Raw genomic sequence first — 27,207 nt, forward strand, 5'->3', positions numbered from 1 at the left:
CAGTTGTCGTGGTAGGCACTGCAGTGGTCGTAGTAGGTGCTGCAGTTGTCGTAGTAGGTCCTCCAGTTGTCGCAGAAGCTGCAGTTGTCGTTGTAGTGCAGCAGGAGCTTCAGTTGCAGCTGTCGTAGTAGGTGTGGTTGTCGGAGAACTCAGTTGTAGCTGTTTTAGGAACTACAATTGTCGTAGTAGGCGCTGCAGTGGTCGTAGTAGGTGTTGCAGTTGTTGTAGTAGGTGCTCCAGTTGTCGTAGGTGCTGCAGTTGTCGTAGTAGGTGCTTCAGTTGTCGTAGGTGCTGCAAGTTGTTGTAGTAGCTTCAGTTGTCGTAGTAGCTGCAGTTGTCGTAGGAACTGCAGGAGTAGTTGTTGTGGGAGCTACAGTTGTTGTAGTAGGCACTGCAGTGGTTGTAGTAGGTGCTGCAGTTGTCGTAGTAGGTGCTCCAGTTGTCGTAGGTGCTGCAGTTGTCGTAGCTGCAGTTGTAGAAACTGCAGGAGTAGTTGTTGTGGGAGCTACAGTTGTCGTAGTAGGGGCTGCAGTGGTCGTAGTAGGTGCTGCAGTTGTCGTAGTAGGTGCTGCAGTTGTCGTAGTAGCTGCAGTTGTCGTAGGAACTGCAGGAGTAGTTGTTGTGGGAGCTACAGTTGTCGTAGTAGGCGCTGCAGTGGTTGTAGTAGGTGCTGCAGTTGTAGCTAGTAGGTGCTCCAGTTGTCGTAGGTGCTGCAGTTGTCGTAGGTGCTGCAGTTGTTGTAGTAGCTGCAGTTGTCATAGGAACTGCAGAAGTAGTTGTTGTGGGAGCTACAGTTGTCGTAGTAGGCGCTGCAGTGGTCGTAGTAGGTGCTGCAGTTGTCGTAGTAGGTGCTGCAGTTGTCGTAGTAGCTGCAGTTGTCGAAGGAACTGCAGGAGTAGTTGTTGTGGGAGCTACAGTTGTCGTAGTAGGCGCTGCAGTGGTCGTAGTAGGTGCTGCAGTTGTCGTAGTAGGTGCTCCAGTTGTCGTAGTAGCTGCAGTTGTCGTAGTAGCTGCAGTTATCGTAGTAGGTGCTCCAGTTGTCGTAGGTGCTGCAGTTGTCGTAGTAGCTGCAGTTGTCGTAGGAACTGCAGGAGTAGTTGTTGTGGGAGCTACAGTTGTCGTAGTAGGCGCTGCAGTGGTCGTAGTAGGTGCTGCAGTTGTCGTAGTAGGTGCTCCAGTTGTCATAGGTGCTGCAGTTGTCGTAGTAGCTGCAGTTGTCGTAGGAACTGCAGAAGTAGTTGTTGTGGGAGCTACAGTTGTCGTAGTAGGTGCTGCAGTGGTCGTAGTAGGTGCTGCAGTTGTCGTAGTAGGTGCTCCAGTTGTCGCAGTAGCTGCAGTTGTCGTAGGAACTGAAGAAGTAGTTGTTGTGGGAGCTACAGTTGTCGTAGTAGGCGCTGCAGTGGTCGTAGTAGGTGCTGCAGTTGTCGTAGTAGGTGCTCCAGTTGTCGTAGTAGCTGAAGTTGTCGTAGTAGGTGCTGCAGTTGTCGTAGTAGGTGCTCCAGTTGTCGTAGGTGCTGCAGTTGTCGTAGTAGCTGCAGTTGTCGTAGGAACTGAAGGAGTAGTTGTTGTGGGAGCTACAGTTGTCGTAGTAGGCGCTGCAGTGGTCGTAGTAGGTGCTGCAGTTGTCGTAGTAGGTGCTCCAGTTGTCGTAGGTGCTGCAGTTGTCGTAGGTGCTGCAGTTGTCGTAGTAGCTGCAGTTGTCGTAGGAACTGCAGAAGTAGTTGTTGTGGGAGCTACAGTTGTCGTAGTAGGCGCTGCAGTGGTCGTAGTAGGTGCTGCAGTTGTCGTAGTAGGTGCTCCAGTTGTCGTAGTAGCTGCAGTTGTCATAGGAACTGAAGAAGTAGTTGTTGTGGGAGCTACAGTTGTCATAGTAGGAGCTGCAGTGGTCGTAGTAGGTGCTGCAGTTGTTGTAGTAGGTGCTCCAGTTGTCGTAGAAGCTGCAGTTGTCGTAGTAGTGGTCGTAGGAGCTTCAGTTGTAGCTGTCGTAGTAGATGTGGTTGTTGTCGGAGCATCAGTTGTAGCTGTAGTGGAAGGTGTGGTTGTTGTCGTAGCTTCAGTTGTAGTAGTTGCTGCAGTTGTAGCTGTTTTAGGAGCTACAGTTGTCGTAGTAGGCGCTGCAGTGGTCGTAGTAGGTGCTGCAGTTGTCGTAGTAGGTGCTCCAGTTGTCGTAGGTGCTGCAGTTGTCGTAGGTGCTGCAGTTGTCGTAGTAGCTGCAGTTGTCGTAGGAACTGCAGAAGTAGTTGTTGTGGGAGCTACAGTTGTCGTAGTAGGCGCTGCAGTGGTCGTAGTAGGTGCTGCAGTTGTCGTAGGTGCTCCAGTTGTCGTAGGTGCTGCAGTTGTCGTAGTAGGTGCTTCAGTTGTCGTAGGTGCTGAAATTGTTGTGGTAGCTCAGTTGTCGTAGTAGCTGCAGTTGTCGTAGGAACTGCAGGAGTAGTTGTTGTGGGAGCTGCAGTTGTTGTAGTAGGCACTGCAGTGGTTGTAGTAGGTGCTGCAGTTGTCGTAGTAGGTGCTCCAGTTGTCGTAGGTGCTGCAGTTGTCGTAGAAACTGCAGGAGTAGTTGTTGTGGGAGCTACAGTTGTCGTAGTAGGGGCTGCAGTGGTCGTAGTAGGTGCTGCAGTTGTCGTAGGTGCTGCAGTTGTCGTAGTAGCTGCAGTTGTCGTAGGAACTGCAGGAGTAGTTGTTGTGGGAGCTACAGTTGTCGTAGTAGGCGCTGCAGTGGTTGTAGTAGGTGCTGCAGTTGTCGTAGTAGGTGCTCCAGTTGTCGTAGGTGCTGCAGTTGTCGTAGGTGCTGCAGTTGTTGTAGTAGCTGCAGTTGTCGTAGGAACTGCAGAAGTAGTTGTTGTGGGAGCTACAGTTGTCGTAGTAGGCGCTGCAGTGGTCGTAGTAGGTGCTGCAGTTGTCGTAGTAGGTGCTGCAGTTGTCGTAGTAGCTGCAGTTGTCGTAGGAACTGCAGGAGTAGTTGTTGTGGGAGCTACAGTTGTCGTAGTAGGCGCTGCAGTGGTCGTAGTAGGTGCTGCAGTTGTCGTAGTAGGTGCTCCAGTTGTCGTAGAACTGCAGTTGTAGTTGTTGTGGGTAGCTGCAGTTGTCGTAGTAGGTGTAGGTGCTGCAGTTGTCGTAGGTGGTGCAGTTGTCGTAGTAGCTGCAGTTGTCGTAGGAACTGCAGGAGTAGTTGTTGTGGGAGCTACAGTTGTCGTAGTAGGCGCTGCAGTGGTCGTAGTAGGTGCTGCAGTTGTCGTAGTAGGTGCTCCAGTTGTCATAGGTGCTGCAGTTGTCGTAGTAGCTGCAGTTGTCGTAGGAACTGCAGAAGTAGTTGTTGTGGGAGCTACAGTTGTCGTAGTAGGCGCTGCAGTGGTCGTAGTAGGTGCTGCAGTTGTCGTAGTAGGTGCTCCAGTTGTCGTAGTAGCTGCAGTTGTCGTAGGAACTGAAGAAGTAGTTGTTGTGGGAGCTACAGTTGTCGTAGTAGGCGCTGCAGTGGTCGTAGTAGGTGCTGCAGTTGTCGTAGTAGGTGCTCCAGTTGTCGTAGTAGCTGCAGTTGTCGTAGTAGGTGCTGCAGTTGTCGAAGTAGGTGCTCCAGTTGTCGTAGGTGCTGCAGTTGTCGTAGTAGCTGCAGTTGTCGTAGGAACTGAAGGAGTAGTTGTTGTGGGAGCTACAGTTGTCGTAGTAGGCGCTGCAGTGGTCGTAGTAGGTGCTGCAGTTGTCGTAGTAGGTGCTCCAGTTACAGTTGTAGGTGCTGCAGTTGTCGTAGGTGCTGCAGTTGTCGTAGGTAGCTGCAGTTGTCGTAGGAACTGCAGAAGTAGTTGTTGTGGGAGCTACAGTTGTCGTAGTAGGCGCTGCAGTGGTCGTAGTAGGTGCTGCAGTTGTCGTAGTAGGTGCTCCAGTTGTCGTAGTAGCTGCAGTTGTGTAGGAACTGAAGAAGTAGTTGTTGTGGGAGCTACAGTTGTCATAGTAGGAGCTGCAGTGGTCGTAGTAGGTGCTGCAGTTGTTGTAGTAGGTGCTCCAGTTGTCGCAGAAGCTGCAGTTGTCGTAGTAGTGGTCGTAGGAGCTTCAGTTGTAGCTGTCGTAGTAGATGTGGTTGTTGTCGGAGCATCAGTTGTAGCTGTAGTGGAAGGTGTGGTTGTTGTCGTAGCTTCAGTTGTAGTAGTTGCTGCAGTTGTAGCTGTTTTAGGAGCTACAGTTGTCGTACTAGGGCGCTGCAGTGGTCGTAGTAGGTGCTGCAGTTGTCGTAGTAGGTGCTCCAGTTGTCGTAGGTGCTGCAGTTGTCGTAGGTGCTGCAGTTGTCGTAGTAGCTGCAGTTGTCGTAGGAACTGCAGAAGTAGTTGTTGTGGGAGCTACAGTTGTCGTAGTAGGCGCTGCAGTGGTCGTAGTAGGTGCTGCAGTTGTCGTAGGTGCTCCAGTTGTCGTAGGTGCTGCAGTTGTCGTAGTAGCTGCAGTTGTCGTAGGAACTGCAGAAGTAGTTGTTGTGGGAGCTACAGTTGTCGTGGTAGGCACTGCAGTGGTCGTAGTAGGTGCTGCAGTTGTCGTAGTAGGTCCTCCAGTTGTCGTAGGTGCTGCAGAAGCTGCAGTTGTCGTTGTAGTGGTGGGAGCTAGGAGCTTCAGTTGTAGCTGTCGTAGTAGGTGTGGTTGTCGGAGCGTCAGTTGTAGTAGCTGCAGTTGTAGCTGTTTTAGGAACTACAATTGTCGTACTAGGCGCTGCAGTGGTCGTAGTAGGTGTTGCAGTTGTTGTAGTAGGTGCTCCAGTTGTCGTAGGTGCTGCAGTTGTCGTAGGAACTAGGTGCTTCAGTTGTCGTAGGTGCTGCAATTGTTGTAGTAGCTTCAGTTGTCGTAGGTAGCTGCAGTTGTCGTAGTAGGAACTGCAGGAGTAGGTGTTCCAGTTGGGAGCTGCAGTTGTTGTAGTAGGCACTGCAGAAGTGGTTGTGTGGGAGCTGCAGTTGTCGTAGTAGGTGCTCCAGTTGGTCATAGTAGGTGCTGCAGTTGTCGTAGAAACTGCAGGAGTAGCTTGTTGTGGGAGCTGGGAGCAGTTGTCGTAGTAGGGGCTGCAGTGGTCGTAGTAGGTGCTGCAGTTGTCGTAGGTGCTGCAGTTGTCGTAGTAGCTGCATTTGTCATAGGAACTGCAGAAGTAGTTGTTGTGGGAGCTACAGTTGTCGTAGTAGGCGCTGCAGTGGTCGTAGTAGGTGCTGCAGTTGTCGTAGTAGGTGCTCCAGTTGTCGTAGTAGCTGCAGTTGTCATAGGAACTGAAGAAGTAGTTGTTGTGGGAGCTACAGTTGTCGTAGTAGGCGCTGCAGTGGTCGTAGTAGGTGCTGCAGTTGTCGTAGTAGGTGCTCCAGTTGTCGTAGGTGCTGCAGTTTCGTAGTCGTAGGAACTGAAGAAGTAGTTGTTGTGGGAGCTACAGTTGTCGTAGTAGGCGCTGCAGTGGTCGTAGTAGGTGCTCCAGTTGTCGTAGTAGCTGCAGTTGTCGTAGGAACTGCAGGAGCAGTTGTTTTGGGAGCTACAGTTGTCGTAGTTGGCGCTGCAGTGGTCGTAGTAGGTGCTGCAGTTGTCAGTTGTAGGTGCTCCAGTTGGAAGGTGTGCAGTTGTTGTAGGTGCTGCAGTTGTCGTAGTAGCTGCAGTTGTCGTAGGAACTGCAGGAGTAGTTGTTGTGGTAGTTACAGTTGTCATAGTAGGCGCTGCAGTGGTCGTAGTAGGTGCTGCAGTTGTCGTAGGTGCTCCAGTTGTCGTAGGTGCTGCAGTTGTCGTAGTAGCTGCAGTTGTCGTAGGAACTGCAGGAGTAGTTGTTGTGGGAGCTACATTTGTCGTAGTAGGCACTGCAGTGGTCGTAGTAGGTGCTGCAGTTAACGTAGTAGGTGCTCCAGTTGTCGCAGAAGCTGCAGTTGTCGTTGTGCAGTGGTCGTAGGAGCTTCAGTTGTAGCTGCATTAGTAGGTGTGGTTGTTGTCGGAGCGTCAGTTGTAACTGTAGTGGAAGGTGTGGTTGTTGTCGTAGCTTCAGTTGTAGTAGTTGCTGCAGATGTAGCTGTTTTAGGATCTACAGTTGCCGTACTAGGCGCTGCAGTGGTCGTAGTAGGTGTTGCAGTTGTCGTAGTAGGTGCTCCAGTTGTCGTAGGTGCTGCAGTTGTCGTAGTAGCTGCAGTTGTCGTAGGAACTGCAGAAGTAGTTGTTGTGGGAGCTACAGTTGTCGTAGTAGGCGCTGCAGTGGTCGTAGTAGGTGCTGCAGTTGTCGTAGTAGGTGCTCCAGTTGTCGTAGGTGCTGCAGTTGTCATAGGAACTGAAGAAGTAGTTGTTGTGGGAGCTACAGTTGTCGTAGTAGGAGCTGCAGTGGTCGTAGTAGGTGCTGCAGTTGTTGTAGTAGGTGCTCCAGTTGTCGCAGAAGCTGCAGTTGTCGTAGTAGGTGTGTTGTTGTCGGAGCTTCAGTTGTAGCTGTAGTAGAAGGTGTGGTTGTTGTCGGAGCATCAGTTGTAGTAGTGGAAGGTGTGGTTGTTGTAGTAGCTTCAGTTGTAGTAGTTGCTGCAGTTGTAGCTGTTTTAGGAGCTGCAGTTGTCGTACTAGGCGCTGCAGTGGTCGTAGTAGGTGCTGCAGTTGTCGTAGTAGGTGCTCCAGTTGTCGTAGGTGCTGCAGTTGTCGTAGGTGCTGCAGTTGTCGTAGTAGCTGCAGTTGTCGTAGGAACTGCAGAAGTAGTTGTTGTGGGAGCTACAGTTGTCGTAGTAGGCGCTGCAGTGGTCGTAGTAGGTGCTGCAGTTGTCGTAGGTGCTCCAGTTGTCGTAGGTGCTGCAGTTGTCGTAGTAGCTGCAGTTGTCGTAGGAACTGCAGAAGTAGTTGTTGTGGGAGCTACAGTTGTCGTAGTAGGCGCTGCAGTGGTCGTAGTAGGTGCTGCAGTTGTCGTAGGTGCTCCAGTTGTCGTAGGTGCTGCAGTTGTCGTAGTAGCTGCAGTTGTCGTAGGAACTGCAGAAGTAGTTGTTGTGGGAGCTACAGTTGTCGTAGTAGGGGCTGCAGTGGTCGTAGTAGGTGCTGCAGTTGTCGTAGTAGGTCCTCCAGTTGTCGCAGAAGCTGCAGTTGTCGTTGTAGTGGTCGTAGGAGCTGCAGTTGTAGGTGCTGTAGTAGTAGGTGTTCCAGTTGTCGGAGCTGTCAGTTGTAGAACTGTTTTTGTGGGAGCTACAGTTGTCGTAGTAGGCGCTGCAGTGGTCGTAGTAGGTGCTGCAGTTGTTGTAGTAGGTGCTCCAGTTGTCGTAGGTGCTGCAGTTGTCGTAGGAACTAGTAGGTGCTTCAGTTGTCGTAGTAGGTGCTGCAGTTGTTGTAGGTGTAGCTTCAGTTGTCGTAGTAGCTGCAGTTGTCGTAGGAACTGCAGGAGTAGTTGTTGTGGGAGCTACAGTTGTTGTAGTAGGCGCTGCAGTGGTTGTAGTAGGTGCTGCAGTTGTCGTAGTAGGTGCTCCAGTTGTCGTAGGTGCTGCAGTAGTGCTGCAGTTGTCGTAGAAACTGCAGGAGTAGTTGTTGTGGGAGCTACAGTTGTCGTAGTAGGCGCTGCAGTGGTCGTAGTAGGTGCTCCAGTTGTCGTAGTAGCTGCAGTTGTCATAGGAACTGAAGAAGTAGTTGTTGTGGGAGCTACAGTTGTCGTAGTAGGCGCTGCAGTGGTCGTAGTAGGTGCTGCAGTTGTCGTAGTAGGTGCTCCAGTTGTCGTAGTAGCTGCAGTTGTCGTAGGAACTGAAGAAGTAGTTGTTGTGGGAGCTACAGTTGTCGTAGTAGGCGCTGCAGTGGTCGTAGTAGGTGCTGCAGTTGTCGTAGTAGCTGCAGTTGTCGTAGGAACTGCTCCAGTTGTCGTGGGAGCTGCAGTTGTCGTAGTAGGCGCTGCAGTGGTTGTAGTAGGTGCTGCAGTTGTCGTAGTAGGTGCTCCAGTTGTCATAGTAGGTGCTGCAGTTGTCGTAGGTGCTGCAGTTGTCGTAGTAGCTGCAGTTGTCGTAGGAACTGCAGGAGTAGATGTTGTGGGAGCTACAGTTGTCGTAGTAGGCGCTGCAGTGGTCGTAGTGGGTGCTGCAGTAGGTGCTGCAGTTGTCGTGCAGGTGCTCCAGTTGTCGTAGGTGCTGCAGTTGTCGTAGTAGCTGCAGTTGTCGTAGGAACTGCAGAAGTAGTTGTTGTGGGAGCTACAGTTGTCGTAGTAGGGGCTGCAGTGGTCGTAGTAGGTGCTGCAGTTGTCGTAGTAGGTGCTCCAGTTGTCGTAGGTGCTGCAATTGTCGTAGTAGCTGCAGTTGTCGTAGTAGCTGCAGTTGTCGTAGTAGCTGCAGTTGTCGTAGAAACTGCAGGAGTAGTTGTTGTGGGAGCTACAGTTGTCGTAGTAGGGGCTGCAGTGGTCGTAGTAGGTGCTGCAGTGTGTGTCGGAGGTGCTCCAGTTGTCGTAGAAGCTGCAGTTGTCAGTTGTAGGAACTGCAGAAGTAGTTGTTGTGGAAGCTACAGTTGTTGTAGTAGGCGCTGCAGTGGTCGTAGTAGGTGCAGCAGTTGTCGTAGTCCAGTTGTAGGTGCTGCAGTTGTAGCGTAGTAGCTGCAGTTGTCGTAGGAACTGCAGGAGTAGATGTTGTGGGAGCTGCAGTTGTCGTAGTAGGTGCTGCAGTGGTCGTAGTAGGTGCTGCAGTTGTCGTAGTAGCTGCAGTTGTCATAGGAACTGCAGGAGTAGTTGTTGTGGGAGCTACAGTTGTCGTAGTAGGTGCTGCAGCAGTAGTAGGTGTCAGTTAGTAGGTGCTGCAGTTGTCGTAGTAGGTGCAGTTGTCGTAGGTGCTGCAGTTGTCGTAGGAACTGCGGAAGTAGTTGTTGTGGGAGCTACAGTTGTCGTAGTAGGCGCTGCAGTGGTCGTAGTAGGTGCTGCAGTTGTCGTAGTAGGTGCTCCAGTTGTCGTAGGTGCTGCAGTTGTCGTAGTAGCTGCAGTTGTCGTAGGAACTGAAGAAGTAGTTGTTGTGGGAGCTACAGTTGTCGTAGTAGGCTCTGCAGTGGTCGTAGTAGGTGCTGCAGTTGTCGTAGTAGGTGCTCCAGTTGTCGCAGAAGCTGCAGTTGCCGTTGTAGTGGTCGTAGGAGCTTCAGTTGTAGCTGTCGTAGTAGGTGTGGTTGTTGTCGGAGCGTCAGTTGTAGCTGTAGTGGAAGGTGTGGTTGTTGTCGTAGCTTCAGTTGTAGTAGTTGCTGCAGTTGTAGCTGTTTTAGGAGCTACAGTTGTCGTACTAGGCGCTGCAGTGGTCGTAGTAGGTGCTGCAGTTGTCATAGTACGTGCTGCAGTTGTCGTAGTAGGTGCTCCAGTTGTCGTAGGTGCTGCAGTTGTAGCTGTTTAGCTGCAGTTGTCATAGGAACTGCAGGAGTAGTTGTTGTGGGAGCTACAGTTGTCGTAGTAGGTGCTGCCGTGGTCGTAGTAGGTGCTTCAGTTGTCGTAGTAGGTGCTCCAGTTGTCGTAGGTGGTGCAGTGGTCGTAGTAGGTGCTGCAGTTGTCGTAGTAGCTGCAGTTGTCGTAGGAACTGAAGAAGTAGTTGTTGTGGGAGCTACAGTTGTCAGTGGTCGTAGTAGGTGCTGCAGTTGTCGTAGAAGGTGCTCCAGTTGTCGTAGGTGCTGCAGTTGTCGTAGTAGCTGCAGTTGTTGTAGGAACTGCAGAAGTAGTTGTTGTGGGAGCTACAGTTGTCGTAGTAGGCGCTGCAGTGGTCGTAGTAGGTGCTGCAGTTGTCGTAGTAGGTGCTCCAGTTGTCGTAGGTGCTGCAATTGTCGTAGTAGCTGCAGTTGTTGTAGAAACTGCAGGAGTAGTTGTTGTGGGAGCTACAGTTGTCGTAGTAGGGGCTGCAGTGGTCGTAGTAGGTGCTCCAGTTGTCGTAAGTGCTGCAGTTGTCGAAGTAGCTGCAGTTGTCGTAGAAACTGCAGGAGTAGTTGTTGTGGGAGCTACAGTTGTCGTAGTAGGCGCTGCAGTGGTCGTAGTAGGTGCTGCAGTTGTAGTAGTAGGTGTTCCAGTTGTCGTAGGTGCTGCAGTTGTCGTAGGAACTGCAGAAGTAGTTGTTGTGGGAGCTACAGTTGTCGTAGTAGGCGCTGCAGTGGTCGTAGTAGGTGCTGCAGTTGTCGTAGTAGGTGCTGCAGTTGTCGTAGTAGCTGCAGTTGTCGTAGGAACTGCAGGAGTAGTTGTTGTGGGAGCTACAGTTGTCGTAGTAGGCGCTGCAGTGGTCGTAGTAGGTGCTGCAGTTGTCGTAGTAGGTGCTCCAGTTGTCGCATAAGCTGCAGTTGTCGTTGTAGTGGTCGTAGGAGCTTCAGTTGTAGCTGTCGTAGTAGGTGTGGTTGTTGTCGGAGCGTCAGTTGTAGCTGTAGTGGAAGGTGTGGTTGTTGTCGTAGCTTCAGTTGTAGTAGTTGCTGCAGTTGTAGCTGTTTTAGGAGCTACAGTTGTTGTAGTAGGACCTACAGTTTTTGCAGGTTCAGCTGCTGTAGTGCTTGAAACTACAACTAATGTTGTAGTAGGATCTGCAGTTGTGGTTGTAGCAGTAAGTGCATTTGAGTTTGTCGTAGTAGTTGCTGCAGTCATAGTGGTCATAGGAGCTGCATTTGCTGTAGTAGGTGCTGCAGGTGTGGTTGTAGTAGGTGCAATTGTAGTTTCTGTAGCAGGTGCTCCAGTTGTAGTTGTTGTACTATCTACAGCTGTTGTAGTAAGAGTTGCAGAAGTTGTCGAAGGTGTTGTGGCTGTAGTAGGGGCTACAGTTGTAGAAGGAGCTGTAGTAGGTTCTGCAGTTGTAGTGGTAAAAAGAGATACAGTTGTCATAGGAGCTGCAGTTGTCATTGCAGGTGTTGCTGTTGTGGTGGTCATAAGAGCTTCAGTTGTAGCTGTCGTAGTCGGTGTGGTTGTTGTCGTAGCTTCAGTTATAGCTGTCGTGGAAGGTGTGGTTGTTGTCTGAGCTTCAGTTGTAGCAGTTGTTGTAGCTGTTTTAGTAGCTACAGTTGTTGTAGTAGGACCTACAGTTGTTGTAGGTTCAGCTGCTGTAGTGCTTGTAAGAGCAACTGTTGTATTAGGATCTGAAGTTGTGCTTGTAGCAGTAGGACCAGTTGTGGTGGTCGTAGTAGTTGCTACAGTCATAGTGGTGGTAGGAGCTACAGTTGTAGAAGGTGCTGCTGTTGTGGTTGAAGAAGTAGCTGCAGTTGTGGTCGAATCTCCATGTGTAATCCAGCAAAACAACACTGCAATTTTTAAGATGAATGGTTAAGGTGTTTTGTGGTGCATAATAACAATATTTCCAAGATTACCCTTCATCAGCATGGTGCAGGTTTCATATCTTCATATTCAATAAATAATTATAATTTGCAGCCACACAAATTCAAGTATGAAATAAATCCCTTGATTGTCTAATACCATATTGATATTAGTACACTTGAGTTGTATTCTATGTTTGTTTTCAAGATGGCACATTTTTCATTACAGTATTAATTCAAGTAATAGAGGTTACAGCAGTGTGATAATGTTTACCGCTTACAATTGAGTCATTTTCCTTTTTTATATTTTGGAAACGTATTTAATCGAGGTGAGACATTTGACAGTAGACTAGGCAAAATGTAAAATTGCCCCCATGAAATGTCAAAATAAATATATTTGGAAATAATCCTATACATTGTACAGGAACATAATATGCAAAGAATATGTACATCATTGCTCATTATTATAATTACATTATCTAAATGTATATGGTCTCGTCTTGCCTTTTTGGTTGTTAATATTTTGATTCAGGATTAATACACAGGATTAATACACAGGTAGGCAATTTGTAAAAACTGAGTTAGAAACAAGAACACGGAATGACATTGAGTGTAATACATACCCATGGTGATAAAAGTAGCTTTCAGTTCATGTGTCTTCATTTTGATACAGTTGTTTTCTGAATAGGAAGAAAAATATAAATGTTTTTGACAGGTCATATGAACCACTCTTAATGTGCAACGGTGGATTCCATTCAATGTAATGTGTAACTTGGTAAGGAAATATATGCACTTGAACACATTTAAGTGTGCCTGACTAAGAGGTGTAAATAATTATGCATTCAAGACATCTCAGTGAATAAAAGTTTTCGATACTTTTTCATGGATTAACTTGTGTAGAATAGAATAAAAAAAATTATTAAACAAAATACGGAAGCTTTGCAATTGTGTGTAAACATGGATTTATACACATTAGTGAAATGATGCAGTAAATCCAGATTAGCATTGCATTTTTTCTATGAGAAATCATCCATTTACTGCATCACTTCAATTTTAACACCTCATGTTACTTCATAAAAGAGGAAGTCATTTCAAGTGTTCGAACAGTCTGCCAGCGACCAGCAGTTCACTCTGAATCCTACGTATACATATTCTGTGAATGCAATGGGTGTAGTTCATCAAAAAGTTGTCTTTTTTTATATAATACATAATACATCAAATAATATAGTAAAACCCATGTTAGTGTTGTATTTTTACAAGAGAAATCTGCCTTTTACTGCCTAAAAAGCATATGCTATAATACAGCTGACAAATCCAATTTCCATATTTTTTCAAAGGGAAAGATGATAAATTGAAGATGGGAGTCATGTTTATGTCATTCATTATGACAGCACAAGACATAGCTACATGTTATTGTATTCTTATAAAGAAGACAGGATGATAAATAATTATATGTAATATTCTCTCACATATAGCAATACTGTAAGGCTAATTCATTATTTTGAAAGGATTGCACATCCATCCATCATGCGGATGAATGGACATCACTTACACTGCCTTCAGAAAGTAGTCACACCTCTTTACTTTTTCCACATTTTGTTGTGTTACAGCCTGAATTTAAAATGGATTTTGTCACTGGCCTACACATAATACCCCATAATGCCAAATTGGAATTCTATTTTTAGGATTTTATTTGACAAATTCATTAAAAATGAAAAGCTGTAAATTGCTTGAGTAAATAAGTATTCAACCTCTTTGTTATGCCAATCCTGAAATATGCTTTACAAGTCAAATAAGTTGCACGGACTCACTATGTGTGCAATAATAGTCTTTAACATGATTTTTGAATGACTACTTCCTCTATGTACCCCACACATACAAATATCTGTAAGGTCCCTCAGTCAAGCAGTGAATTTCAAACACAGATTAAACCACAAAGACTGGGAATGTGTTCCTATGCCTTGCAAAGAAGGGCACTTATTGGTACAAAAATAAAAATGCAGACATTGAATATCCTTTTTATCATGTTGACGTTTTAATTATACTTTGGATGGTGATACAGTCTTCCTTCCTGACTCAGTTGACGGAGAGGAGGGAAACCGCTCAGGGATATCACCATGAGGACAATGGAGACTTTAAAACAACTACAGGGATTGTTGGCTGTGATAGGGAAAAACTGAGGCAGGATCAACAACATTGCAGATACTCCACAATACTAACCTAATTGACAGAGGGAAAAGAAGAAAGTCTGTATAGAATACAAATATTCCAAAGCAGGTATCCTGTATGCAACAAGTCACTAAAGTAATAATACAAAAATAAAATGTGGCAAAGCAAATTCATTTTTTGTCCTGAATACTAATTGTTATGTGTGGGGCAAATCCAAAACAACACACTACTGAGTACCACTCTCCATATTTTCAAGCATAATGGTGGCTGCATCATGTTATGGGTATGCTTGTAATTGTTAAGGAATGGGGAGATATTCAAGATTTTTAAAAATCGGACTGGAACTAAGCACAGCCAAAATCCTAGAGGAGGACCTGGTTCAGTCGACTCTCCACCAGATACTGGGAGATGAATTCACCTTTCATCAACACAATAATCTAAAACACAAGGACAAATCTACAGTGGAGTTGCTTACCAAAGAGACAGTTAATGTTTCTGAGCCGCCAAGTTACAGTTTTGACTTAAATATACTTGGAAATGTATGGCAAGGCCTAAAAATGGTTGTCTAGCAATAATCAATAACTAATTGGACAGAGCTCGAATAATTTTCAAAATAATAATATATAGAACAATGTTGCACAATCCAGGTGTGGAAAGCTCTTACTGACTTACCCAGAAAGACTCAAAGCTGTAATCGCTGCCAAAGGTGCTACTACAAAGTATTTACTCAGGGGTGTGAATGCTTATGTAAATTAGGCTATAACACAGCAAAGTGTGGAATAAGTCAAGGGGTATAAATACTTTTTGAATGCACTGTAAATCATGTAACCATTACTTCATAAAAGAGAAAGTAATTACAGGTTTTCAAATCGTCTGCCAACAATTCACTCTGAATCCTATACATATTCAGTGGCAGAATAGAAGTTGTAATTTAGCAAAAGTGTAACGGTGTTCACATATAACACATACATATTAATCATAATCTTCATAGTTTCAATGCTTTTGCTTACATGATCAATGTTGGATTTTGATCCTTATTTATAAGAACATTTTACCTCGTAATATTTGTTTGTATTTCTATGTTTTTTACTGTGAGCAAATAAATGTTTGTTTTAAATCAAAGCTTGTCCATGTATATATTCCATTATACAGTAAATGTTATTACTTACCTACAGCAAACACTTCAGTGCCAGCCTCCGTTTTCTGTAATGTCTCCAAATATCAATTGAGGAGGTCTTAGTTAATAACAATAAACAATCACAATATCTAGCTTATATCTACTTTAAAATCTCATTGTCTGTCTAGTTATGTTAGCCATTTCAAGCTTACAAGTGAACTGTTCATATGCATACTGTAATGCCAATGCATTTCTAGTTGCTATTTATATTATTATAGGGCTGGTATGACGCCACAAGTTGTTTGTCTTTCAGGTGATGTAATATTTTCGCAGTCGCAAAAGACAATAAGATAAAGATGATGAAAAAAGGGAGGGACAATGGATGGGACAATGGACGAGCAGAGGAATGCATGTGAGTTGTATTTTGGTTAATAATGCTTTCATTTTTCCCCCAATGACTGACGTGGTATGGAAAACTGGTTATGTGTTCTGACAAAATGTTTGGGGAGAGACAAAAGATTGTCTGAAATAAGGGAGGGGAAAAAGAAGGCCAGGTCTATCTGTTTGAGAGTAAAATAGCAGTGTTGTTATCCCCAATTACTTATTGTATTGAAAATTGGTCAGGTGACAATATACATTTTCTATAGCCAGAAACTTGCTTCATTGCAATTAATCAACTTAACTTTTGAGCCATTCATTTTATTTAGTCACAGGCCTAAAGTAAGCAATCAGCTTTTTTCTATTTAACAGTCCACCACTCACACACCTGCTACTTCACATATCCTTTTACGTATCATATCTGTTTCTTTTGAAGGTAGATTCAGTTTATGAATCTCTAACAAAAAAAGATGTTGAGATACAATGTGATCAGCTGGTAACTATGATTGAGGGTCACAATGACAATGATCATATTGGATTCCTGATTTCTGGTTTTATGGGGAGTTGGGCTTCATGAATGAATTAATACAAATAATATATTTGTATGGCAATTTTTTCCAGATGCTCAAATAATTTAACAATGATTACTTACACTGAAGAATGTTGACATCTAACCGTTCGTGTGTGCCTGCTGAAAAGCAAGGGGGAAAATGCATTTTTAAAAACTAAAGGAATTTCTGAACTTCAATTTTTTTGGTGTGCGACATACCCTTTATTTTTTGGACTTCACAGTTCATATATTTGGAGAAATTAATATAAATCTGTATCTTGTGGCTGAATTATTTATTTATTTAAAGACAGTATTTCATTATTTAAGCAGTTTACCACTTAGTACTTGTCAACAGTCTCATAAGCAGTACAATTGTCACATTCTGTCCTTAGTTCCTTTGTTTTGTCTGTGTTTTAGTATGGTCAGGGCGTGAGTTGGGGTGGGCAGTTTATGTTTGTTTTTCTATGTGGGTTTTTGAGTTCGGCCTAGTATGGTTCTCAATCAGAGGCAGCTGTCAATTGTTGTCCCTGATTTAGAATCATACTTAGGTAGCCTGGGTTTCACTTTTGGTTTGTGGGTGTTTGTTTCCGTTTGGGCCACACGGTACTGTTTCGTTTTGTTCACGTCATTTATTGTTTCGTTCGAGTGTTCAGTTTGTTTATTAAAAAAGACATGAACACTTTCAACACTGCACCTTGGTCCTCACCTTCTTCCACCGACGACAACCCTTACAACAATGACCAATTTCTTTGCTGTAAATCAAAGGAAATGGAGAGTTGGACTGAGGAGGAGAAACAGGAAGGTGCTGAGGTTCTGTGCTCTGATGCTCACGCTGCTGCTCTTTGGACCAACTTTAGGCTCAGGAGTTGGTTTCTCTTGAACAGAAAGTTCCACTTGACGAAGAATGTCCTCTGTTGGTATGTTAATGTTAAACATTAACTTAACATGTCTAATTGTTACTGTCTCACGACTTCTTGACTAATAAGGACTGTTGCCCTGGATATATTTGTGTGATTTTCAGTTATACTTGCTAGGTGTAAACACAACAGAGGTTTTAGAGAGTATGTTTATCTTCAAAGGTGTGATTTTCACAGAGACAGTGCTGGGACAGTGCGGCTCAACAATGTGAAAAGATTTTACAACTTTAGCCTGGCCAAAATTGGTTTCAGAATCTAATACAAATATAGAATATATACAGGATATACAGGATATACAGGATATTCCCTAAAACTTAACCAGTCAGGTGCATTTATAACCTTTATTTAAACTATTGTACTATCAAAATTGTGCAGATGCATGCCTTTACACCTCTGTGAAGTGGATTATATTCATAAAACGTCCATCCTGCTTATACGACGGATACTTGCCATAAACTTAACTAACACATGTACTGGTAGAAGTGTATTCCGTTTAGAGGAAATCTATTGTCATCTTGCAGAGAGCAAAATCCCCAGTCAGAGCATGTTGGTAAGTAGTCTCGGTTGTCAGTGTTTTGACCAGTATTTTTTGGCACACATCCCAACTAACAATTTGCATTGACCCAATCATAACAACTTATTTTTATCAGATGTGAATTGTACAACTTAGTCTTGCACTTAACATTCTTTGAACTGTGATTTCATGTTTCTGATGATTTATTGTTGTCTTGGGTGTTGCTCTCCACCAATAACTCCACTGTTCTCTGACAAGTCACACCCTAAACATGCTTGATTAAACACTGGTCAGGTTTGTCATTCGATGACACATCAGAAGATGGCATGTTTTTTAAAAGAGTTGTATTACTCTCTGACGTCTCCCTGACGTCCCGTATGACATTTAAAGGTGTTTGAGTTTCTTTTAGAATCTGTTCTATTGAACATACCTCTACATCCATAACAAGGAACATCCTCCTTGTTTTATGTTTGAATGCCATGGTATAACATGGTAAATGGCATTAGTGCTTAGTTTATAATGTCATTTAGTAGATGCTTTTATCGAAAGCAACATACAGTAGAGCATGCATACATTTTTGTGTGGCTGATTCCTGAGGGAACCAAACACACAACCCTGGCATTGCAAGCGCTGCACTCTACATAATGGTACATAATGGCCCTTTGAAAACTTTGAATGCTGGTTTTCATCAATTCAGACATGTAAGACTTTATTTTCAAAGTATTTGGACCGAGTCTATACGGTGAGCTCAAAAGTATTGGGACAGTGAACATTTAGTTGTTTTGGCTCTGTGCTCCAGCACTTTGGATTTCAAATGATATAATGACTATCAGGTTAGTGCAGATTGTCACCTTTAATTTGAGGGTATTATCACCCATATCATTTGAACTGTTTAGAAATTACAACATTTTTGTACAATTAATTAATTTTGTAACACTTCCTTTTAAGGGGCCCTCATTACAGTGTAATTACACTGTAACAAGTATTGTAGTTGACCGTAACAACTCATAGTTACAATGTAAGAACATTTGACTGGTTGTAATTGAGGTCTGTCATTTTTCGTCTTCTCTGCTGCATCCGATTCATTCACAACTGTGGCGAAGCTTGGGATCCCTTGTGGATGCACTGGGTGTCTGAGAGATTATAGCCTATGTTCAATTTTTTTATGTTTCTGGAAGTGTTATGGCTCTCATATGGCTCATTGACAAAGGATACAGTGCTGTTCTCTTTCACGGTCTATTCTGCAAATACATACACAACACAATTGCAAACTCACCTCACAATTTCCATCAAAGTTGAACAACACTTTGGTTAGAATTGTAATAATTTTAGAAACGGTAAATTTATATGTATATTATACATTTGATACATTACTACATTTATAGCATGGTTACAGAGGAGTGCTCATCTTATGACTCCTTCTGATCGTGGACTTCAGGAAAAGGCAGAGGGAGTACCCCCCTATCCATATCAATGGGACCGCAGTCGAGAAGGTGGAAAGCATAAATTTCCTCGGCATACACATTTTTATTTGATTTATTCCACCTTTATTTAACCAGGTAGGCAAGTTGAGAACAAGTTCTCATTTACAACTGCGACATGGCCGAGATAAAGCAAAGCAGTTACACATGCAATAAACAAACATACAGTCAATAATACAGTAGAAAAAAACAAAAGTCTATATACAGTGACTGCAAATGAGGTAAGATAAGAGAGGTAAGGCAATAAATAGGCCATGGTAGCGAAGTATATAGCAATTAAACACTGGAATGGTAGATGTGCAGAAGATTCATGTGCAAGTAGAGATACTGGGGTGCAAAGAAACAAGACAAATAAATAAATACAGTATGGTGATGAGGTAGTTGTATGGGCTGTTTACAGACGGGCTATGTACAGGTGCAATGAACTGTGAGCTGCTCTGACAGCTGGTGCTTAAAGCTAGTGAGGGAGATATGAGTCTCCAGCTTCAGTGATTTTTGCAGTTTGTTCCAGTCATTGGTAGCTGAGAACTGAAAGGAGAGGCGGCCAAAGGAGGAATTGGCTTTGGGGGTGACCAGTGAGATATACCTGCTGGAGCTCGTGCTACGGTTGGGTGATGCTATGGTGACCAGAGAGCTGAGATAAGGCGGGGTTTTACCTAGTAAAGACTTGTAGATGATCGGGAGCCAGTGGGTTTGGTGACGAGTATGAAGCGAGGGCCAGCCAACGAGAGCATACAGGTCGCAGTGGTGGGTAGTATATGGGGCTTTGATGACAAAACGGATGGCACTGTGATAGACTGCATCCAATTTGTTTAGTAGTGTTGGAGGCTATTTTATAGATGACATCGCCGAAGTCGAGGATCGGTAGGATGGTCAATTTTACGAGGGTATGTTTGGCAGTGTCACGCCCTAATAGGTCAGAGCGTGACTAGGGGGTGTTCTAGTCTTGAATTTCTATGTTGGTGTGAGTATGGTTCCCAATTGGAGGCTGCTGATGATCATATTTAGTGTGGTCCTTTTCCCACCTGCATTTGTGGGATATTGTTTCGTTATGGTTTAGTGCTATGTGTGCTACGCACTTCACGTTCGTTTATTCTTTGTTGTTTTTTGAAGGTTCACTTTAATAAATATGTGGATCTCTACTCACGCTGAGCCTTGGTCCGCTCATTATGTATACGATGAACATGACAGGCAGCATGAGTGAAGGATGCTTTGTTGCGAAATAGGAAGCCGATTCTAGATTTAATTTTGGATTGGAGATGCTAATGTGAGTCTGGAAGGAGAGTTTACAGTCTAGCCAGACACTTAGGTATTTGTAGTTGTCCACATATTCAGAACAAATCAGAACCCGTCCAGAGTATTGATGCTGGACGGGCGGACAGGTGCAGGCAGTGATCGGTTGAAAAGCATGCATTTAGTTTTTCTTGCATTTAAGAGCAGTTGGAGGCCTCGGAAGGAGAGTTGTATGGCATTGAAGCTCGTCTGGAGGTTAGTTAACACAGTGTCCAAAGAAGGGCCAGAAGTATACAGAATAGTGTTGTCTGCGTAAAGCCGGATCAGAGAATCACCAGCAGCAAGAGAGACATCATTGATGTATCACTGACAAGTTGAAATGGTAAGCATTCACAAAGCCCTGACCTCAATCCTATAGAACATTTGTGGGCAGAACTGAAAAAGCGTGTGCGAGCAAGTAAGCCTACAAACCTGACTGTTACAACAGATTTGTCAGGAGGAAGGGACCAAAAGTATTGGGTGAAATGTTTGACGCAAGTTAAACAATTTAAAGGCAAAGCTACCAAATACTAATTGAGGGTATGTAAACTTCTGACTCACTGGGAAAGCTCAAATAAATCATTCTCTCTACTATTATTCTGACATTTCACATTCTTAAATTAAAGTAGTGATCATAACTGACCTAAGACAGGGAATTTTTACTAGGATTAAATGTCAGGAATTGTGAACAAAAGTTTAAATGTATGTAATTTTTCCATATAATTTGGGAGCACGTACCTGCAAATATATAAACACTGTGAAAACATCAGAACCACTGAAAACCCACCAAGCAATCTGAGTAACATGAAATAACAGTTTCTCTTCACGAGATGACTTGCCTCATTAGCAAAGAAAGTTCAAGGTTAGTTAGCTACCGTAGCCTTTAGCATAACGCAACATACACATTTTGCAAATGTCCATACAATTGTAAATACATGACACAACTCTGTAACACTATCATATAACATGTCAACATCGATAGTGATCATAAAACATAATCGTTTTCAACTTAACATACATTAGATATAATTTTTAAAATGAAAACACTTATCAGGTATGAAGGTAAGACTCAGATGCAGACGTCCAATTAAAAAATGGTTTAATAATCCAACAAAGGCAGGCAATAGACAGGTCAAGGCAGGCAGAGGTCAGTAAACAAGAGGCGGGGCAACTGTACCGGACGGGAGGCAGGCTCGGGGTTAGGGGCAGGCAGAGTGGTCAAGCAGGCGGTCTCAGTGTCAGGGCAGGCAAGGGTCAAAACCAGGAGGGCGAGAAAAAGCGAGACTGGGAAAAGCAGGAGCTGAGACAGAAACGCTGGTTGACTTGACAAACTGGCAACAGAGAAAAATGAAAAAGTAGGTATCAATACACAGGGGATAATGGGAAGATGGGTGACATCTGGAGGGGGGGTGGAGTCAATCACAAAGACAGGTGAAACAGACCAGGGTGTGACATACCCCCACTAGGGGCGTCACCTGGCGTCCTACCGGGGTGCCGGCGGTGGAAGTCGGCGATGAGGGCTGGGTCCAGGTTGTCTCTAGCCGGGACCCCGCACCTCTCCTCCGGGATATAACCCTCCCAGTCAACCAGATACTGGAAACCGCTGCCCTGTGGTCAAACACTCAGGAAGCGTCTCACTGTGTACGCTGGATGGCCATCGATGACACGGGAGGAGGGGTGGGCCTGGAAACAGAAGACAAAGGACTGTGAGACATGGTTTTAACTCTAGACACAAGGGAGTACGGTGAATAAGGAGGGGTATCAAAATACAAACAGCAGTTGGGCTAATGACTCTAGAGATGGGGAATGGGCCAATGTAACAGGGGGAAAGTTTACAGAACTCCACCAAGAGGTGCAGGTTCGGGTGGAGAGCCATACCTTCTGCCCGAGCCGAAAGTGTGGAGCAGGGGTCCTGTGGCGATCCGCTTGACACCTATACCTGGAAGTGGTCTTCAAAAGAGTGGGCTGGGCTCTCTTCCAGGTATGGCGACAGCGGGGGATGAACATTTGGCCAAAGGGATTGCTGACCACCTCCTATTGCTCGTGGAAGAGAAGATGCTGGTATCCCAGGGCACACTCGAAGGGCGATAGACCCGTGGCAGAGCAAGGAAGTGTGTGGCGAGCTTACTCAACCCATACCAGTTGCTGACTCCAGGTGGTAGGGTTGTCAGAGGCTAGGTAGCGAAAGGTTCTCTCCACGTCCTGGTTGGCTTGCTCCGACTGGCCGTTGGACTGTGGGTGGACTCCGGAGGACAGACTGGCCGACGACCCAATGAGTGTGCAGAACGCCTTCCAGAACCGGGACGAGAACCGCAGACCCGGTTGGAGACCATGTCCACCACGATTCCTTGGATCTGGAAGACGTGCTGCACCATAAACTGGGCTGTCTCCTAGGCCAAGGATAGTTTGGAAAGAGGAATGTGGGCCGCTTTTGAAAACTGATCGACCACACTGCAGTGTTGCCCTCAGACAGGTGGAGACCCGTGAAGAAATCCAGGGATATATGGGACGGTGAGGGACAGGCAGTTGTTGAAGACCAGCATGAGCTTGCTGAGGAGTCTGGTTCTGTGCACAGACTGTGCAGGCGGCGACAAATGCAACAACATCCGGAACCATAGTAGGCCACCAAAAGTGTTGTCGCACAAAGGCCAGGGTCTAACGAGAGCCCGGGTGAATAGGCCCACTCCAGGACCGAGGAGCGGACAGCGTCAGGCACACAGCCGAGACAGGGCAACCCGGCTTGATGTTCTCGGACCCTGGCTGGTAGAAGAAGTAAAAGTTGAACCGGGTAAACAGCATGGCCCATCTCGCTTAACTGAAGTTAAGGCTCTTGGCAGTAAAGGAGATACTCCAGGTTTTTGTGGTCGGTCCACACAATGAACAGATGTTCCGCCCTGTCTAGCTAGTGCCTCCATTCCTCCAATGCCAACTTTACCGCAAGAAGCTCCCGATTCCCCACATCGTAATTCCTCTCCCTGGCATTGAGGCAGTGGGAGAAGAAGGTGCTGGGATGTAGCTTAAACCTGTTATGGCTGCAATCCCAATATTGGAATCGATATGACAACTACCAGTGAAAATAGAGGGCGCCAAATTCAAACCATAGAAATCTCATTATTACAATTCCTAAAACATACATGTGTCTTATATCATTTTAATGCTATTATCGTTGTTAATCCACCCAAGTGACCGATTTCAAATAGGCTTTTCAGCGAAAGCACTACAAACGATTATGTTAGGTCTCCACCAAACCACAATAAACACAGCCATTTTCCAGCAAAATATAGCATTCACAAAAACCTAAAATTAATCACTAACCTCAAATTATCTTCATCAGATGACACTCATAGGACTTCATGTTACACAATACATGCATGTTTTGTTTGATAAAGTTGATATTTATATCCAAACATCTGAGTTTACATTGGCACGTTATGTTCAGTAGTTCCAAAACATCTGGTGATTTTGCAGAGAGCCACAACAATTTACAAAAATAGTCATCATAAATGTTGATGAATATACAAGTTATACACATGGAATTATACCTCTCCTTAATGCAACCGCTGTGTCAGATTTCAAAATAACTTTACGGAAAAAGTAAAGCATGCAATAACCTGAGACGGCGCTCAAAAGCAAAAACACCACAGCCGCAAAGATGGCGTCAACATAAACAAAAAATTACATGATACATATTCCCTTACCTTTGATGATCTACATCAGAAAGCACTCCAGGAATCCCAGGTCCACAATAAATGTTTGTTTTGTTCGAAAATGTCCGTTATTTATGTCCAAATACCTTCTTTTGTTAGCGTGTTTGGTATACATATCCAAACGCTATTTCTGGTCAGCATTATATCGGACAAAAACTTTAAAAAGTGATAGTACCGGTCAAAGAAACATTTCAAACTAAGTACAGAATCAATCATTAGGATGCTTTTATTTTTCCATATAGCTTCAATAAAGTTCCAACCAGAGTATTTCTTCTTGTCTTCGTGAGCAATGGAACGCAAGTGACTACCATGAGGAAAAAGCGCAATCACAAAATGGCTGCTTGATGGACATCTGATATATATTCTGCTCTCATTCACTCCCACAACAACATAGAAGCCTCATTATATTTTCTATTGATGGTTGACATCTAGTGGAACCCCTAGGCAGTGCAACATCATTCATATCTCAAGGGGATTTCATTGGTGAATACATACAATCTCAGATTTCTGACTTCCTGAAATCTCAGGATCTGAAATCGGAGGCGAGGTGGAATCCCTGGACTTGCGAGGAAATTGAATTTCCTCTCCATCTGTCGTTCCCGCAATCGCCCATCGATGCAGATGGTCAAAGCGATGAGGGAGTTAAGACCCGTGGGTAACTCCTGAGCAGCAAGCTTGTCCTTAACCACCTCCAAGACGCCATGAAGGAACATGTCGAGCAGTGCTTCCTGGTTCCACGCACTCTCCGCTGCCAACGTGCGGAAATCCACTGCATAGTAGGCCACTGCGAGCGTCCTGCCAGAGCTGAATTAGTTTCCGGACAGCTTCTCTCCTGGACAACGGGGCATCAAAAACCTTCCTCACCTCTCCCACAAACCCCTCCTGACTCACACACATCGCTGGCTGTTGTTTCCATATTGCAGTAGCCCAGGTGAGCCCTCCCAGACATCAGCTTGATGAAGTAGACTATTGTGAGAGCAAAATTGCAAGATTATGTTATAATACTAATATTGCATCAAATGGTTGTTTTATGCAACATAATTATTTAACCAGGCAAGTCAGTTAAGAACAAATTATTATTTTCAATGAAGGCCTAGGAACAGTGGGTTAACTTCCTGTTCAGGGGCAGAATGACATGATGATTTGTACCTTGGGGTTTGAACTTGCAACCTTCCGGTTACTAGTCAAACGCTCTAACCACTAGGCTACCCTGCCACCACAGAATAGGGGGTTCTTAGAACTATTGTGTCTGTGTGAACTGAAAGTGGGCCTTTGGGAGATAACACTGACAGGAGATTCACGATGCCTTTTGGTGATAAAACCAAAAGAGACCGCAATCCAGAGCATGAGTTAATGTTTCTGTTCTATATTGTACCAATGAGAGATGACCCCAGGGACAGATCTAGGTCTCTACACAAAGATAACTGTTTTTACATCAGATACTGTCTGCTGTGAATTACAAATATCTTTCATACAAATCTTAACCTTGTGACCCATTCCATACATCTGTTGTTCGTCATGTAGACTGAAATGGGTGTATCTTGGCTGTAAAATACCTTTGTAATTTTATCTCGGGGCTCTCAACAAATCATCAGAGGGTCGTTGACCAGCCATCATTATCGTAGAGCACTCAATCGATTCACTTTATATGTGAGTGTTGTATTGACCTGCTCCCTAAATTCAAATAAATTACTATAAAAAACAAACTTTTATGAACCACACATGTAAGATACCAATTTAAAACTACACTTGTGAATCCAGCCAACATGTCAGATTTCAAAAAGGCTTTTCGGCGAAAACAAACGATGCTATTATCTGAGGATAGCACCTCCGTAACAAAGAGAGAAAAGCATATTTTAACCCTTCAGTCGCGACACATAACTCATAAATCAAAATCAAATTCATGCCTTACCTTTGACGAGCTTCTTTTGTGGGACAATATGTCCCATAAACATCACAAATGGTCCTTTTGTTCGATTAATTCCGGCGATATATATCCAAAATGTCCATTATTTGGTGCGTTTGATCCAGAAAAACACCGGTTCCAACTTGCGCAACGTGACTACAAAATATCTTACCGTTACCTGTAAACTTTGCCAAAACATTTCAAACTACTTTTGTAATATAACTTTAGGTATTTTTCAACGTAAATAATCAATAAAATTGAAGACGGGATGATCTGTGTTCAATACAGGGGGAAAACAAACTGTAGCTAGCTTACTGGTCACGCGCCTCTATCTAACAGTACACTTGCAACTGGGTACAGGACATCCTGACGGGCCACTCCTAGGTGATGGGGGTAGGTAACAACATCTCCACCCCGCTAATCCTCAACACTGGGGCCCCACAGGGTTGCGTTCTGAGCCCTCTCCTGTACTCCCTGTCACCCACAACTGCGTGGCCATGCATGCCTCTAACTCAATCATCAAGCTTGATTACCAACAACGATAAGACGGCCTACAGGGAGGAGGTGAGGGCTCTCGGAGTGTGGTGTCAGGAAAATAACCTCCCACTCAATGTCAACAAAACAAAGGAGATGATAGTGGACTTCAGGAAACAGCAGAGGGAGTACCCCCCTATCTACATCGACGGGACAGTAGTGGAGAGGGTAGTAAGTTTTAACATCATCTGCACAATCGAGAGCATCCTGTCGGGCTGTATCACCGCCTGGTACAGCAACTGCTCCGCCCACAACCGTAAGGCTCTCCAGAGGGTAGTGAGGTCTGCACAACGCATCACCGGTGGCAAACTCCCTGCCCCCCAGGACACCTACACCACCCGATGTCTCAGGAAGGCCATCAAGATCATCAAGGACAAGCCATTGCCTCTTCACCCCGCTATCATCCAGGAGGCGAGGTCAGTACAGGTGCATCAAAGCAGGGACCGAGACTGAAAAACAGCTTCTATCTCAAGGCCATCAGACTGTTAAACAACCACCACTAACACTGAGTGGCTGCTGCCAACATACTGACTCAACTCCAGCCACTTTAATAATGGAAATTGATGTAAAAACTGTATCACCAGCCACTTTAAACAATGCCACTTAATATAATGTTTACATACCCTACATTACCCATCTCATATGTATATGTATATACTGTACTCTATATCATCTACTGGATCTTTATGTAATACATGTATCACTAGCCACTTTAAACTATGCCACTTTGTTTACATACCCTACATTACTCATCTCATATGTATATACTGTACTCGATACCATCTACTGTGTCTTGCCTATGCCATTCTGTACCATCACTCATTCATATATCTTTAGGTACATATTCTTTATCTCTTTACACTTGTGTGTATAAGGTAGTTGTTTTGGAATTGTTAGGTTAGATTACTCATTGGTTATTACTGCATTGTCGGAACTAGAAGCACAAGCATTTCGCTACACTCGCATTAACATCTGCTAACCATGTATATGTGACAAATAACATTTGATTTGATTTGACACTTGAAGTGACCCTTGTTCTGAACAGGGCTACCTCTTCATTACACAAAGGAAAAACCTCAACCAATTTCTAAAGACTGTTGGCATCCAGTGGAAGAAGTAGGAACTGCAAGAAGGTCCTGTAGAAATCTGGATTCCCAATGAAAAACATTGAAAAGAGAGTGACCTCAAACAAACCAAAAATCTGAATAGTTTGTTCTCTGAGTTTCGCCTGCTAAATAAGTTCTGTTATACTCACAGACATGATTCAAACAGTTTTAGAAGCTTCAGAGTGTTTTCCATCCAAATATAGTAATAATATGCATATCTTATCTTCTGGGGATGAGTAGCAGGCAGTTGAACTTGGGCATGCGTTTCATCCGGACGTGAAAATACTGCCCCCTGTCACCAATAAGTTAAAGCGTTCTGGGGAGGTAAATGGGGCTCCGTGGACTGGTCGGTGGGCGGCGCTGCTAACCGCTGAGTTACTG

The 27,207-nt window shown here is 44.6% G+C and overlaps 1 protein-coding gene across 1 annotated transcript; it reads right to left on the reverse strand.

Annotated features, from left to right (window-relative positions):
- Positions 1-1,926: 1,926 nt before the first annotated feature.
- On the reverse strand, positions 1,927-23,993 carry LOC124012226 (mucin-5AC-like; the record flags this gene model as incomplete). Its single annotated transcript, XM_046325702.1, has 7 exons — positions 23,793-23,993; positions 21,713-21,862; positions 21,212-21,256; positions 21,031-21,181; positions 6,575-7,113; positions 2,576-3,023; positions 1,927-2,132 (listed from the first exon to the last, which is right to left on the reverse strand). Coding segments are annotated over exons 1-7 (1,740 nt in total), but the record flags the coding sequence as incomplete, so codon positions are not given.
- Positions 23,994-27,207: the final 3,214 nt, after the last annotated feature.

Source organism: Oncorhynchus gorbuscha, linkage group LG24, assembly GCF_021184085.1.
Source record: "Oncorhynchus gorbuscha isolate QuinsamMale2020 ecotype Even-year linkage group LG24, OgorEven_v1.0, whole genome shotgun sequence".
NCBI lineage: Eukaryota > Metazoa > Chordata > Actinopteri > Salmoniformes > Salmonidae > Oncorhynchus > Oncorhynchus gorbuscha.